Genomic DNA, 14,038 nt, shown 5'->3' on the forward strand with positions numbered 1-14,038 from the left:
CACACTATTTTCATTCCCTGTTGCACTGGTGTAGATCCAGTTCTCTATAGGTTGCTGAATTACTTTCCCAATTCCCCTCACTACTGAGCATGCTGGCTGGGGTTGAAGGCACGAATTAGAAAATCTGGAGGATTGCAAGTTATGCATCGTGGCACAGATATTTCCAGATGCCTCTGCTTATCATTCAGCAATTGTAAGAGAAGAAATGAGCCTCTATTAAAAAAAATTAAAAAACTGAGTCATCTCCCACAATAGTGCTATTATACTTTCAGATTGTTAACTGTGTATGTTATATGAGAGAGGATGTGTAGATTTATGTAAACCCTTGACACTAATAATGGATTACTTTGATACAGGGCCAATAGAAGGCCACACCTGGGGACAGGAATTCCACCTGTTGGAGAACTGGCTGCACTGCCCACATCCACAAAAGATCAGGGTGGTAGCTTGGCAATCTATTTGATTCAATGGTAGCTCTAGATCTTTAGGTAGTAGTGATGGCAAGGAATGCATTTATGCAACTTTCCTGAATTGGTTTGGTTTGGCAACATTTACCAATGCTTCAACTACATATTTAGACTACTGCAATACAGTAGGGCTATCTTTGAAGAATATGAAAACCTCCATTGATAGAAAAAAATTGGAGGTGTAGCTAGATAGGCAGTGGGTTCCCCAGGCTTGAAAAGTTTAATATTTTATCCCATTTTGGAAAGAGTTGGGTTTTTTAAAAAATATATACAAAATAGGTAAACACATTTATTTTAAAGCTTTTTCCTAATTAACAAAGGAAAAAATGCAATTTTGCTGCCAAATACCACATTCCTAATGAAAAGCACTGAGGAACCTCAAAAATGGGGCTTAGGGTGTGTGTACATCTCATGAACCATGGTTTGCTCACTTCTGGAATAACTGAATAAACAACCCTTCCAATTAAAGCTGAAGTAGTAGGGAACCTATGGTTATCTAGATGTTGGACCACTCCTATAATCCTTGATTTTTGGCATGCCAATGGGAGACAACATCACAAAGACCCCACACCTATTTTCAAGCTTGGACTTGATAATCACAAAGCTGCTCTCTTAGAAACTGCAGTAGGTAAATAGATCTGGCATTTCTAGAAACTGAATTTTGGCTATCCTTCCTTCCAATACTTGTCCCAAATTCCTGCCATTATGTCCTTTATTTATTTATAGACTCTCCTTCAAGGTACCTTTATTTATTTATCACCACTCTCTTTCAAGGTACCTGTTTTAGAAACCTTGTAAACAATCAGCTACTGTGCCAAAACAGAGAAGGAGAGAAGAAAATGTTGGTCAGCAACATACATGGGGAGCAGGTCAAGAAGAAATCAATGGGATGATGATGATGATGATGATGATGATGAAAGAACTGTTTGGAAATTGAGAGAAGATTATGGGGGCAGTTACTGGGAAAACAGCTAAACCCTTCACTTTGTTGCTTGAATAAAGGTCAAACTCCTTAAAAAAAGGAATGGAGTTATGTTGCAATCAAGCTCTTGTACTTTTCATAATAATGGTCTGTAATGCTTACATTCATTAGATAAAGATTAGACTGCCCAGATTTCAAAAACAATCAGGGAATGCACTCTTAATTATGCTGTGTAAAGCAGGGAAGGTCTAACATAACTAAGCATCCTTCCGCACTAGTTCTCTCTGCCTATGATTCTATGGTTTACCTAGGACCCAGGCCTGGTCTACATGTGCACCTGAATATGGCAGCAGAAAACAAAGGAATTCAAAAAAAGAATCCATCATCACAATCTAGACTGAGGCAGCTCATTTCTATCCTTTCTGTAATCAATTAGTACCTCACACAGGTGCACATGTAGACCAGACCAGATTATTCCTTTGCACATAAAAACTCTCTCTGGGAGATAACAGCTTGGAGTGTTGCCTGGCTCATCCCAAAGTCATATTGTCACTTTTTCCAGCCACCACAATCATGGCAAGTGTTGCCCAATTGTGTTATTTTTTCCATCTGGCAGCCCATGGAATAAAAATGCTGCATGAATCTATGTAACTCTAAGGTTTGGTTCCTTCAATAAAGTAGCACTGACTTCTGCTAACTTTGGCTTTTATGCCTGTGATCCTCACTCTTTTCCTTTGTAACTAAAGTCTGTGGATCTGCTTCCATGATCAGGGTCAGGATAGTGAGTAAAGGGGAAGACCTCCTTAAAAAGGTGTAAATGTAATTGGTTTATAGCCTTTAGGGGCTGCATTTCCAACAATGCACTGCAGAGGGAGCTGGTGAATAAACAGCCATTAGTATTTCCTAGATATTTCCAGAAAAGGTTTTCACTTTGGTTTTGCTCTCATATCAGACATTCCTATCACAGAAACTCAGAGCCATTCACACACACATATGTACATGCATGTGCACCAACATTTAACATACAGAAGCATGGGAACATCCTGACAAATCTGACATGGTCACACTGCCTGATGTAAGATCCAAGATGTGGCAGAGTTTCCCCATGGCCCAGTAAGCAAATCATATACAGATTTGACCATGAGATTTGTTACAGAGTCAGTGAGGCCTGCTGTCTAATAGGTAATCCCCACTCAGCTGCAAAGCAAATGTATGTGAGGAAGAGACAATTCATTACATTAAGATTGAACCCTAGAGATCTATATGGGATCTGATATGCTCTGATGTAAAATCAAGCAATTTTCTCACATCGCAGGACCTGGGGGGAAAACAATGGGTTTTCATATCTGATGGAAAAATCCTCTGATGGAAGCTTCAGAAAGACACAGCTAAAGGATTTCCACCATGCAAATACAGGATCCTGTGTGAAAAGGGCATGAGATGCAATTATCAACCAGACAGTCAGAAGGATTCAAGATCTTCCCCTCTCCCTCCAGCTTCAGGATCTACTGCTTAACTAACGATTGACTGCTTCAGATGAGATCCTCCAAGATCAAAACATTCATGCCCAGCAGTAAAGGGGTTCAGAAAGGTTGGCATGTCCCCCTCTTCCTCCCCCACCTGCCAGCCTTGTGACAAGTGCTCATATTTACAGCTAGGTCCTTCCAACAGCAAGCGTTCCCTCACGCGTCCTGAGGCAGAACTAAGGCCTCTCCAGTCACAGCAAATCCCTTTCCTTCTTTCTCCTTCCTTCTGGGCTTACAGTAAGCCCCCAGCACTGTCCTTGATGCCCACCTTCTCTTGCAACTTGTCAACTTCCTCCTTGTGAGCCAATTCAGACTCCTCCTGGATGCGACGCTGAGCTGTCTCCTTCTTGAGGAACTCAATTTCTCTGCAAGTGGAAGAGGGGATGGGGGTTACAACCAATGTCAGAAGTGCAGACACTACCCAACAGTGGAAAAGGGCCGGTTGTGGCAGCGCAACATGTCCTAGAGCCAAAACTGCTTTTGGGCAGAGGCTGTACCTGCCTTTGAACTGCCTGCGGTGAGCCCCTCTCCCAAAAGAAGGCACAAAGAAGCAAGCAGGCCCAACAGAGAAAGTAAATCCTACTTAGGACACAGCAATTTAATTACTGTAAATTTTAAATTCATTAAATATTTGTCCCTCTTTAATTAATAACTTCCCCCTTTTGTAAGTAAAATGACAGTTTAGTAGCAACTTCAGGAAGAGTTGGGCAGACTGTACCCAAATATTTCAGGGGGGTAAATGTGGCTCTGGTGCCCTCTAGCTCAGAGGAATGGTCCACCTTTAAAGAAGTCTAATCAGCCTACTCAACACACCCAGCAGAACAGAGATGAACCCTAGAATGACAGAGTGACTTGCTCTGTTTCAGCCACTGGTGGAACACATCAATTTTAAATGCGTTCTCCCTATCAAAAATCCTCACCGTAAGTGAAACAACCTTCACCATTCATAAACTGGGCAGAAAGACAGTAATATCTTTTTCTCCCTTGCAGTAATATTTGCAAGAAATGGTTTATACAGAGAAACATTAAACATGTAATTCCCTTGTACCTATTGAAATGGAGCAGCCTTTTCAATCATCTCAAGATCCCACCCCGTTAGTCTGACACTTATATAAATCAGGCTATGGTTTCTGCCTAAAGTCCAAGGATTCTGTGAAAAGCCTTTCCCCACCAATCCTCAAGCTATGAAATGAAGAAGTTCAGCTAGTACTTCACATATAACTAATAAACAAAAAAGTAACTAGGAAGGAAGGAAGGACGGATGGACGGACCATTTTGCTCAGTCTTTTCCCATATCTGTCTCGTATCCTTTATCAAGAGTATACAGCTTAATTTTTAAAAATCATATTACAACTACTACAGGTGTTTTAAGAAAACATGTGGAATTATGCTTATTCTGATCAGGCATGCTCCCCGTTCTCGGTAACCTGTTTTGTTCCATGTCCCTACCAATCCCATTGGATGCTAATCTAACTTTGGGAAATGGCTCTGTAAGCATGCTTATGAAAGAAAAGCTGCTGAAGGGACAGCGGTCGAGAATTATGAAGTGGATCCCACATGCCAGTTCTTACTTCTGCTGATACTCCTTAATAAGTCGCTTGGCTTTGCTGTACTTCCTTTCCAGAGTCTGGTATTGGGCCTGGGTCTCTTTTAAGTGCTCATCCACCGCCTGGCACAAGTTCTGAGCCTCCATCCAGTATCCCTCCAGCTTCTCCATCCGCTCCTTGTTTTCTTCCACGCTCTGTTCTAGCTGGGCTTTCTCAACGCGCCAGCGAGCTTTCTCCTGTTCGATCGATTGTAGCTGAGGACAGAGAAGGCAAGAGGGAGGACATAGTTACATGTTAATTGATAAGCTAACTACACTTGCACTGCATAAATTTCACTTAGTGTAGGATGACATGAACAAAAACATTAATAATTATCCTAATGAAAATCAAGGTCAGACAAACTCACCTCCCAGGGTTGTTGTTGTGGGGGAAATAGGAGGAGGAAGGAGTACTAGGTATGTTCCCTGCCTTGAGTTATTTATGAAAATAATAAAGGAGGGATTAAAAAAAACAGCAAAAGCAAAGAACACATAAAAACAGCTATTTATGGAAGGGCACCCATAGCTCCAAGGTAGCAATGGAAGAGCTGCTGCTTCCTGTGGAAGCCAATTTAGTGTTGTGTGTTTTTTCACTGGAATAAGTGCTTTGTTTACAAAGCTCATGCCTGTATTTGGAATCTGAACATATTTTGATAGTTAATGTAACCCAGAGTGACATGATGATACACATTTACATCCAATAGTAATGGAGGACAGAAATAAGTAACTGGAGTCTGGTGCTCTCCAGATTGTTTAGAATTCCATCCATTCTGCCATCATGGCAAATAGCAGGGGGCTGTAGAAATTGCATTCAAAAAAATTTGAAGGGCACTAGGTTGAAATATCTTGTAGTATGTGTAATTTCCTTCATAGGCAGCCTCATGCAAAACACATTACACTACAAAAAATGTTTGAGGAATCACCAAGACATGGAGGATAGTGGACAGGTCTTAGTTTTATGGGAGAGGTAAAAACTAGCACTCTAAGCTACAGCTGTAGATAGCCATGTTGCAGACAGGATTATAGTTGCTGCAGTTCTCTTAAATAGCAAAACAGCTGACTTAAGGTCCTTACAGCTTAAAACATTGCGAAGGAAGTTATAACTGGGCAGCCAGCATCTTTCACAGCAAAACTCTTGTTATGGAGGGAAAAAACTGTTATGATTTATTGCCATTACAATTGTATGTCATAAACCCATTTTTTATCCGTGGAATAGCCCATCTCAAAGATAGGCAACAGCAAAGGAAAAAGTAGGAGTGACATATTCCAATTAAAGTTCAGAGGGGCCAGAAGGAATGAGCAAAGAATAAACTATGAGATGCTTTCCAACTTTTGACAGAGGGTCTATGCATGGGAAACAAAGGAAGGAGGCATGACAAGAGGGGACTTCCAACTGGTAGCATCCCAGCAGCTCAGTAAGACAAGACAAGTCAAAGCAATGAAGAAAATAAAAATACCCATTGTATTGAATTCATACAGTTGACATGGTGGTATCTCAAATAAAGCTATTTGAGATTATATGGGGTCACTCCATTTTAACTTTACCAAAAAATAAAAACAAAAACACCAGGGATAGTGCCTAGCCGAGGATTACCCAGTGAGCAAAAGCTGAATATAGATCATGCCCATGTCTTCCCAGTTGGCTGCTTAAAAAATTCAAAGAGAAGTCCTTCATTTGTTCTTCTGCCCACCCCATTTCAAATGCTTTGGGCAGCACTATTAAAAATAGTCTAGCTATTACAAGGCACATCCAAAGAACCAGCTCTTACAGCTTTTCTAGAAAACATTCTCAAGAAAGGATTTTGGCAAGTCTCCAAGGGAAGCCAACGATTTTATGGCAGCCCTCACAGCCTTCATTCTTACCTTTCTTTTCAGCTGCTGTATTTCAGCCTCAGTCACAGCATGCTTGATCTGGAGCTGCCAAAGGAAGACATAGTGAGTTTAATTCCTTTCTTGGTTCTCATAAAACTAGAAGCCCAACAGCTTATGACTGCATATCATAGAGAAAGGGCTTGCTTTGGGATTTATTTTTCAAACAATAAAAAGCAGGCAAAATATTTTCTAAAGATAAATAAATAAATAAACTGGGAGGTCAGCTTTCATTTCATCTGGATATTTCTGATGTGCCAATGATTGTAATAAAATTAAGTGCCATGAAAATGACCAGGAAGAGCAGAGCTAGTGTTTGTAAGCACTGCCAGGATGTTGCTGTTTTTAAACATCTTAGCCATGTTCAGCCTGCAATACCTCAAAAATCAAATCATGCCCTTTGCCACCTTGGCATCTCCATTATTTCCCCTCTGCACAAGATACTTTTTGTTTGACTTCTGCCAATGTTCTATAGGGACAAGATACCCAGGAAGTTTATGTGAAGAATGAAAGGTGCCACGCCTGTGCCCTTTGCTAAAGCCCCCAGGATCTCACAGACAGAAAGAAGAGAGAAAGTTGAGCAAGCAAAATATGCAGTACTATATATGCATTTACTGGAATAGTCTTTTAACCCTCCTCAGAACAGACTGATGGGCACCCCAGGGCAGGTGTGGGCTCAGCTCTGCTCTTTCAGACCCCTCTAAAATCAGAGCAGATAATCCTGCCCTCCTTCTGTGACCTCTAGGTTTTCTTCTTAAGGCTCTAATTTAGCAGTGCTGGGACAATTACTTACATGCACTCTCCTTCTCTGTCTTTCACCATGTCAGTAAATCAACACTGAGCTGCCTTGACTTGGACTGCTTAAATGAAAACTTGCTGACACACATTCCAGGGTTGATGAGGGACTGCTTCACACATTACTGGTGAAGCAATGACACAATAAAAATTTAATGTTTTCCAACCTATCATTTCCAAATCCTTTCCCTTTTCCCCTCATACACTGCAGATCTTGGGCTAGAGAGCTAACCATCTGCAGCTCCTCACAGTACATTTCTGCAATTGAGGGAAAAGGGGGATAGCTACGGGCACACCAGAGCTATATACTACAGCTATGAAATCATTCAAAAAGGGTGCACAACCATTTTGTGCACAAAGAATGCCAGGAAGTTTTTGAAGCAGCAGTATGAACTTTGCAAAAGTTGTGGCTACTTTAATGACTCATTCCTAATTCCTAATGTTTTCTATCACTATCATTTGCAAGACTTACTGTATGTCTAAAGTGATCTTGAATGGATCATTCCAAAGTGCATGGTTCTTGGCCTTTGTAGAGATGCAGAGAGTATAATTTTATTAGGACTGCATCACATAGCACTAGTCCAGATGTTCTAGTCTCTGTACAGTGGAACTAAAAGAGGAGAAAGTGCAAGTCTGCCCTCTCAAGTGTTATGTTCTATGCTTCAAAACCATTCACCCCAAACAGAGGGCTATGACTACCACTAGTGAGCAGCACAGGCATGTAACCTGAGCCAAGGAGATAAACCCACCCACCCACCCATAGCTTTTTCCTACCACAAGGTTAAAGTGCTATCCTCCCATCCTTGAAAATTATACTGGAATGAAATCGTCCTCCACTGCTACCCTACCAGGGCACTAGTGCCTCTATTCTGACTCCTCCCGAATGGTTCTATCCTGATTATATGTGTGCACTGCATGACAGGCAAAGCAATTTGTTAAGTCCACTCGTTTTGCTGCCCCTTTGCATATTACCAATCAGCAGAAAAAACAGAAATATCTGCCAGTCAGAACACTACAGCAAGGATGGGGGTTGTCTATCTGCAGGACTCTATCTGTCATCATTAGGCTCTTTTCTGTGCCCCTCTTCCTACCTTCTGTTCTGTCAAAATCTGAGTTAAATAAAGTAAGAATTCAAACAATAGTTTAGAGCCATGAAGGAAGCTGAATCACAAAGTAGCACCTTCCCTTTCTTTATATAGGTAACAAATGTCAGCTTCCAAATGCTGCCATGTTCTGTTGGAGAAGCAATAGAGGGGGGTGTTATCCTACTTCAGCCTTGCACTAAATTGTTAAGGTTCACAGAGTTCAACCATTTATAACACTGCTGGTTGAGTTTTCTAGTGCTACTGTACAATTCTGATAGACAGCAGTTTACATTATCCAGCTGCTGATCTCCACCTTTGTACAATGTGACATCCACATACCTGACTGTCCTACATGGGCAGATGGGTAATTGTGGCTGGGAACAATTTGCAGGCAGCTAGAGCAGTGTCCCAGAGGAACGCAGAGGGAATCCACATGCAAAATTTCAACTATGCTGCTCTTGCACAAATCCGAAGGATCACAAGCATAGTGGTGCTTTGCCCAGTTCTTTAGGAGAGAACCGCAGAATGGCAGCAGATGGGGCTGATCAGGAGTCAGATGTTAGTGGGTATGCCCACACCAGCCTGAAATGGCGTCTAAGTGCCTCTCTAATCCTATCTTGACTACATCCAATGAAATGGGTGGCAGAGAGTAACAGGTTAAGAAGGAAAAATGCTACTTTAATGGTGGTACAGCTAAGGATGACTTAAGACTGCCCCATTGTGGACTGGGGATAAAATGAATGAAATTATATTGGGACATGAAGGAAAAAAGATGCTGATGGGAAATGTTCATGCTATGGGTAGGTACAAATGGGAACATGGCCAAAGAGGCATACATTCCTTGAAATTCCACAAGGGCAAATTAACTGCATCTTAAAGTAATGAAATAACTTCCTGATGGTCTGCCTGATAGTTATGTATTATCCTAAAGAAATCCTGGAGAATTGGTAAAGTGCTAAAAGATAGGAAGAGGGCAAATGCTGTCCCTGACTTCATAAAAAGGGAAAAGAATGATCCAGGGAACTACAGGCCAATCTGTCTGATGTTGATGCCTTGGAAGAGTTTAAAGCACATCATAAATAGAGAGGTAGGTGTTTTAAATACAGTGTGGTGATTAGAAGTCAGCATGGATTTGTTAAGAACTGATCTTGCATTATTAACCTTATCTCCCTTTTTGATTGGGCAATTTCCTTAATAGATTTTGAGAATGCTACAGACATAACTTCAGACATTAACTTCAGCAAAGACATGCTGATTAAGAAGCATATATAACAATAAAGTGATACACTGATGGCTTGACAATCATATTCAAAGATGGTTCTGCATCAAATAGGAGAGAGCTTTTAAGGGATAGAGCCAGTTTGGTGTAGTGGTTAAGGCATCAGGCTAGAAACTAGGAGACTGTAAGTTCTAGTCCCACCTTAGGCACGAAGCCAGCTGGGTGACCTTGGGCTAGTCACGCTCTCTCAGCCCTAGGAATGAGGCAATGGCCACTTCTGAAAAACCTTGCCAAGAAAACTTCAGGAACTTGTCCAGGCAGTCTCCGAGAATCAGACACAATTGAACAGAAAAAAAAATAAAGATAATCCCAAATCTTCTAATATTTGTATTAATGACTTGGATGAAGAGAAGGAAAGAATGCTTATTAGATTTACAGATGACAAAAACTGGGTGACGTAACGGATACTCTGCAATACAGAAATACAGTTCAAAACAATTTTCACAGGTTAGAGAAATAGGTTCAAAGTAACAAAATTAAATTTAAGGGATTCAAACATCAAATGCACAGGCATATAAGGAGGATACCTGGCTTGATACTTACGAAAAAGATCTTGGAATAGTAACTGGTTGCAAACTGAATATGAACCAGCAGTGTGATATGGCTGCAAAAAAGCTATGTAATTCTAAGGTGCATCAACAGAAGTAAAGTTTCCAAATCATAAGAAATATTTGTTTCACTATACTTTGCTTTGATCAGACCCGACTTTGAGTAATGGTCCAATTTGGGGCATCATAGTTTAAGAAATACACAGAGAAATTAGAAGAGCCACAAGGATGATTAGAGGACAAAACCTACGACAACAAAGTCAAGAAGCTGGGGACTTTGAGAAAGATGGTTGAGAGAGGGATGCAATAGGATTCCTCAAACACCTGAAAGGGTGTCACACATAAAAAGATCAATATATGTTCTTTCTTGCTTCAGAGTGCAGAACTTAGAACAAAGGGGTTAAGATACAGAAAGTCAGATTCTGATTAAATGTTAGCAAAAACTTCCTAATAATAAAAACACTTCAAGAGAGAAGTGGCAAGCTTCCCTTTATTGGGCATGTTTCAAGTGAAGGCTAGGCAGCAGCCTGTTAGAGACACTTTAATTTAGGCTCTTTCACTAAGCAGGGGGCTATATGCCATGGCTTAAATTACCCTTTCCATTTCCATCATTCTATGATTCAGGGACAAAGAAGACCACTCTCCTTGTTCCTTACTCCCCACCTCACTATCTCACTATCAACAATGTTTTCCCTTCTCCTTTCCATCTTCACACTTTTGCTTCTGGTATTACAGCTTGTCTGCTATTATTCTTTTTGGAGAAGTGAAAAATTCAAAACCTCTAGAAGACAAACACCTTCCTTTACCTCAAGCCACCATGGGAACCATGTGATGATAGAAGGAATCTGCAGTTACTTCAAAACCCAACTTTTGAGACTGCCTTACAGAAGAAGTGACAGACATTCAACAGTGGTTTTGACAGCCTTTCTCAGCCTAGTGCATTCCAGATGTGTTGGGCATTCATCCCCCAAAATTCCCAATGTAGTAGTTTGGTGAGCACCATGTTGGGAAAGCTTGGTTTATACAGTTAGAAATAGTAGCTGGAAAGGCCAATGACGATATCAGAACTGCTGGGCATAGAGTAAAGGGTTTTTTAACCCCTTCTCTCAAGCAATGTTGTCTTTAATAAGGTATTTGCTCCATTTTTCTTCTCGCTTCCAGTCCCTTTTCCTTTTCTGTTTTGTCTTCCAGGAAGCAAACCTGAGGGCTGAGATTGTTTTATGAATGATGCAGGCTATCCCTTTTATAAAACAGGCAATGGTTAAATGATAAATATTGAAGGAAGGTACTGTTTTTTATGATGCATTCCTCTCCTAAGAAACAGTTTATAGAAATACTATATCTACTTATAGGTAAAATTAATTTCCCCTCCCTCCTAGAAATAATTTAACTTTTATCTAGAAGGATTGTCTTAACTTCCCTGGGAATATTGTAGTAGAGGCTGATTAATTTTGTCTTAGTCTTGCTTTTGAGTGAGTGGGTGGTCATTTTAAATTCAGGATTGCTTCTTTTGGGGTAAGTACAGTACTTACAAAAAAAGAATTTAATTTTGGAGGAAAAAACATATTACTGGTTTAAGCCAAAATGTACTTTAGGGTCAATAAAATAGTTTTTTGAACTAATTAATCTAAATGATCTAAGAATTAATGACTGTGGATTACCTTGGTTCTCTAATCAGAGCAAGAAGGGAGGAAGTGCAGCTGGCTTCTTCATCCTGTCAGTCTATTACCAAATTCCTGCTAATATTCATGTCAATGAAATCTAAGTCCTCCACTTCTTTCCCATCTGCCTACCCCTTAACAAGTTTTATTTTTAAATCCAGACTTGGTGGTAGTGCAGCCATAGGCAATGTTAAATATGCACACATTTAACTTAAGTTGTAATATTCAGTTACCTCCCCACCCATCCTTCACTTTAGGAAGCCATATACCTCCTTAAATTTATGCACTAGCTTTTCAGGATCCATCTCCACTGGAGACAGCATGTCTTCATTTTCAGCCAGTTCAAAAACCTCAATGGCCATCTCATTGTTGGGGAACATGGGGCTCATCTCTTCATCTTCATCTGTAGCATATTCTCCTGTCTGCAAATAACAAAAGCAGGTTTTATCGTTAGATATTCTGATGTTAATTGTGACTGCACACTAATGCAGTGCAGAACTAAGGACTAGTTCAAATAATTTTTTGCAATATAAGAAGCAGCAAGTTCAAGAAAATCACACTTTCTATTTTCAAGCAGGGGTAAAGCTTGAAGGGTTTATGTCAAGAAATGGGCAAGCTAATTTCAATCTGAAACTTCTACATCTCTCCCAGATATATCTCTTTTCAAATGTTACCTCATGTGAAACAGAAACTATATTTTTAGCATGCTTAAATGTTTTGAATAATCACAGATTTAGTGCGAGGTGCTAATATAGTAATGAGAAGCATAGAAAAAGAGATACGGAAGGGACAGGACCTAGAGGTCCACCAGTTATATGGGAAAAGGTGGGGGCCTAAGGAAATTCATGAGCACTTCAACTTTAGTCAAAACAAAGCAAAGTGGTCTTCACAAAATGTAACAGCTGTTCAGGTTCCCCTGAATTCAAGGTTGGAGCCCCTCCCCTCCCCTTAGGCAAAGAGAAATTGACTCTACTTACTTCTTCATCCTCCTCTGTATATTGGGTATACCTCTGTTCCATCATTTCTCGCTGCCACCGTTCTTGTTCCAACGTCTGCTGGATCAGTTGTGCCACTTCACTCTGTTCTCCTGGCTTCTCCCTGCCAATAAGGAACCTAGAGGAAAATAAAGCAAATGGAATGAATATATGGCATTAATGTAATAGGGGAACTCTCAGTATGGTAGAAGGAGTTAGGTAGTTAGGCTATATTAGACTTAAAAGTATTCTGGTAAAGGATCCTGAGCCCCTGAGTAAATATGCAAAGATCTGTTTTGGTTCTTCAACCACAGCAAATGACAAGGAATAAACACTAAAACCCACCAACTCTACTTTCTCCTACTAATTCAGGGGTGGTTAGCTTTTTAGTGGCCTGGGGTTGCAGCAAAGGGCCATAGTAGATATACTCCTAACTGCCTACTAAGGCAGCAGAGAATTAATGACTAGTTCAAATAATTCTTTGGAATACAGGAAGCAGTAAATTCAAGAAAATTACACTTCCTGTTTTCGCACTAGGGTAATGCTGAAAGGGTTTACATCAAGAAATGGGCAAGCTAATTTCAGTCTGAAAAAGTCTCTTTTCAAATGTTAATTCGTGTAAAAACAGGAAATTCACTGGGATGAGTGGGGTCAGGCTTGAAGCCTCCTGCCCCCAATCATTCAAGGGCTCAAGGCTGTTTTAAAAGTGTTCTAGGTATGTTAAGTTTATCTGAGGTTTATCACATCAGTGTTCCTTTGCTTCTGGCTGAAAATAGAGGAACTGTGCTCTTGGTGGTTTGCTGCTGAAATCTCAGGGTGTGATCTCAGGCACCTAGCCAATGCAAAAAAAAAACCTGAGCTGGGGCTGCCTATTAGCAATGGACTGCCTATTGCAGTACTAAATGGACACCCCACCAGAGGATTCTGAGAGCCAAAATAAATTACCATAGTGTTCAGGCATATGAGATCAGATTTTTTCTTAAGTCCTTAAAATCAGTTACCAGGCGTTCTTAATTTGATTAGCACCATATTGCTGGATGAGGGACTGTTCATTCTTTCCCCTTTACTAGTATGCCTCTTTAAATAGCCACTACCATTTCTATTAATCTTGGAGGAAAATAGAGATGCCTATCTTTTCTCACCAATAAGAATAACATCAGGGGAGGCAGATTCCAACATAAACATGGTGCAGAGAAAGGCTTACATCACCTTTCCCCAGGGCTGCTCTGACAATAAAAATGGGAGCCCCACTGTCACCTTCTGCATTTAGATGGATCTTCTGGATCAAATCTATTTGGGCTAAGTATTTCATGAGGTGGTGCCCATG

General features: G+C 40.5%; 1 protein-coding gene across 1 annotated transcript in view; it reads right to left on the bottom strand.

Moving 5' to 3' along the window:
* The window catches only part of PPP1R9B (protein phosphatase 1 regulatory subunit 9B), a 70,208-nt gene that overhangs the window by 4,796 nt on the left and 51,374 nt on the right, over positions 1-14,038 (bottom strand). The window contains exons 5-9 of the mRNA XM_063300858.1: positions 12,715-12,850; positions 12,007-12,159; positions 6,364-6,417; positions 4,487-4,716; positions 3,184-3,280 (exon numbers count right to left, since the gene is read on the bottom strand). Coding sequence (XP_063156928.1) covers positions 3,184-3,280; positions 4,487-4,716; positions 6,364-6,417; positions 12,007-12,159; positions 12,715-12,850 — 670 coding nt within the window. The remainder of the gene's footprint in view (positions 1-3,183; positions 3,281-4,486; positions 4,717-6,363; positions 6,418-12,006; positions 12,160-12,714; positions 12,851-14,038) is intronic.

The sequence above is a fragment of the Candoia aspera genome, chromosome 4 (assembly GCF_035149785.1).
Source record: "Candoia aspera isolate rCanAsp1 chromosome 4, rCanAsp1.hap2, whole genome shotgun sequence".
NCBI lineage: Eukaryota > Metazoa > Chordata > Lepidosauria > Squamata > Boidae > Candoia > Candoia aspera.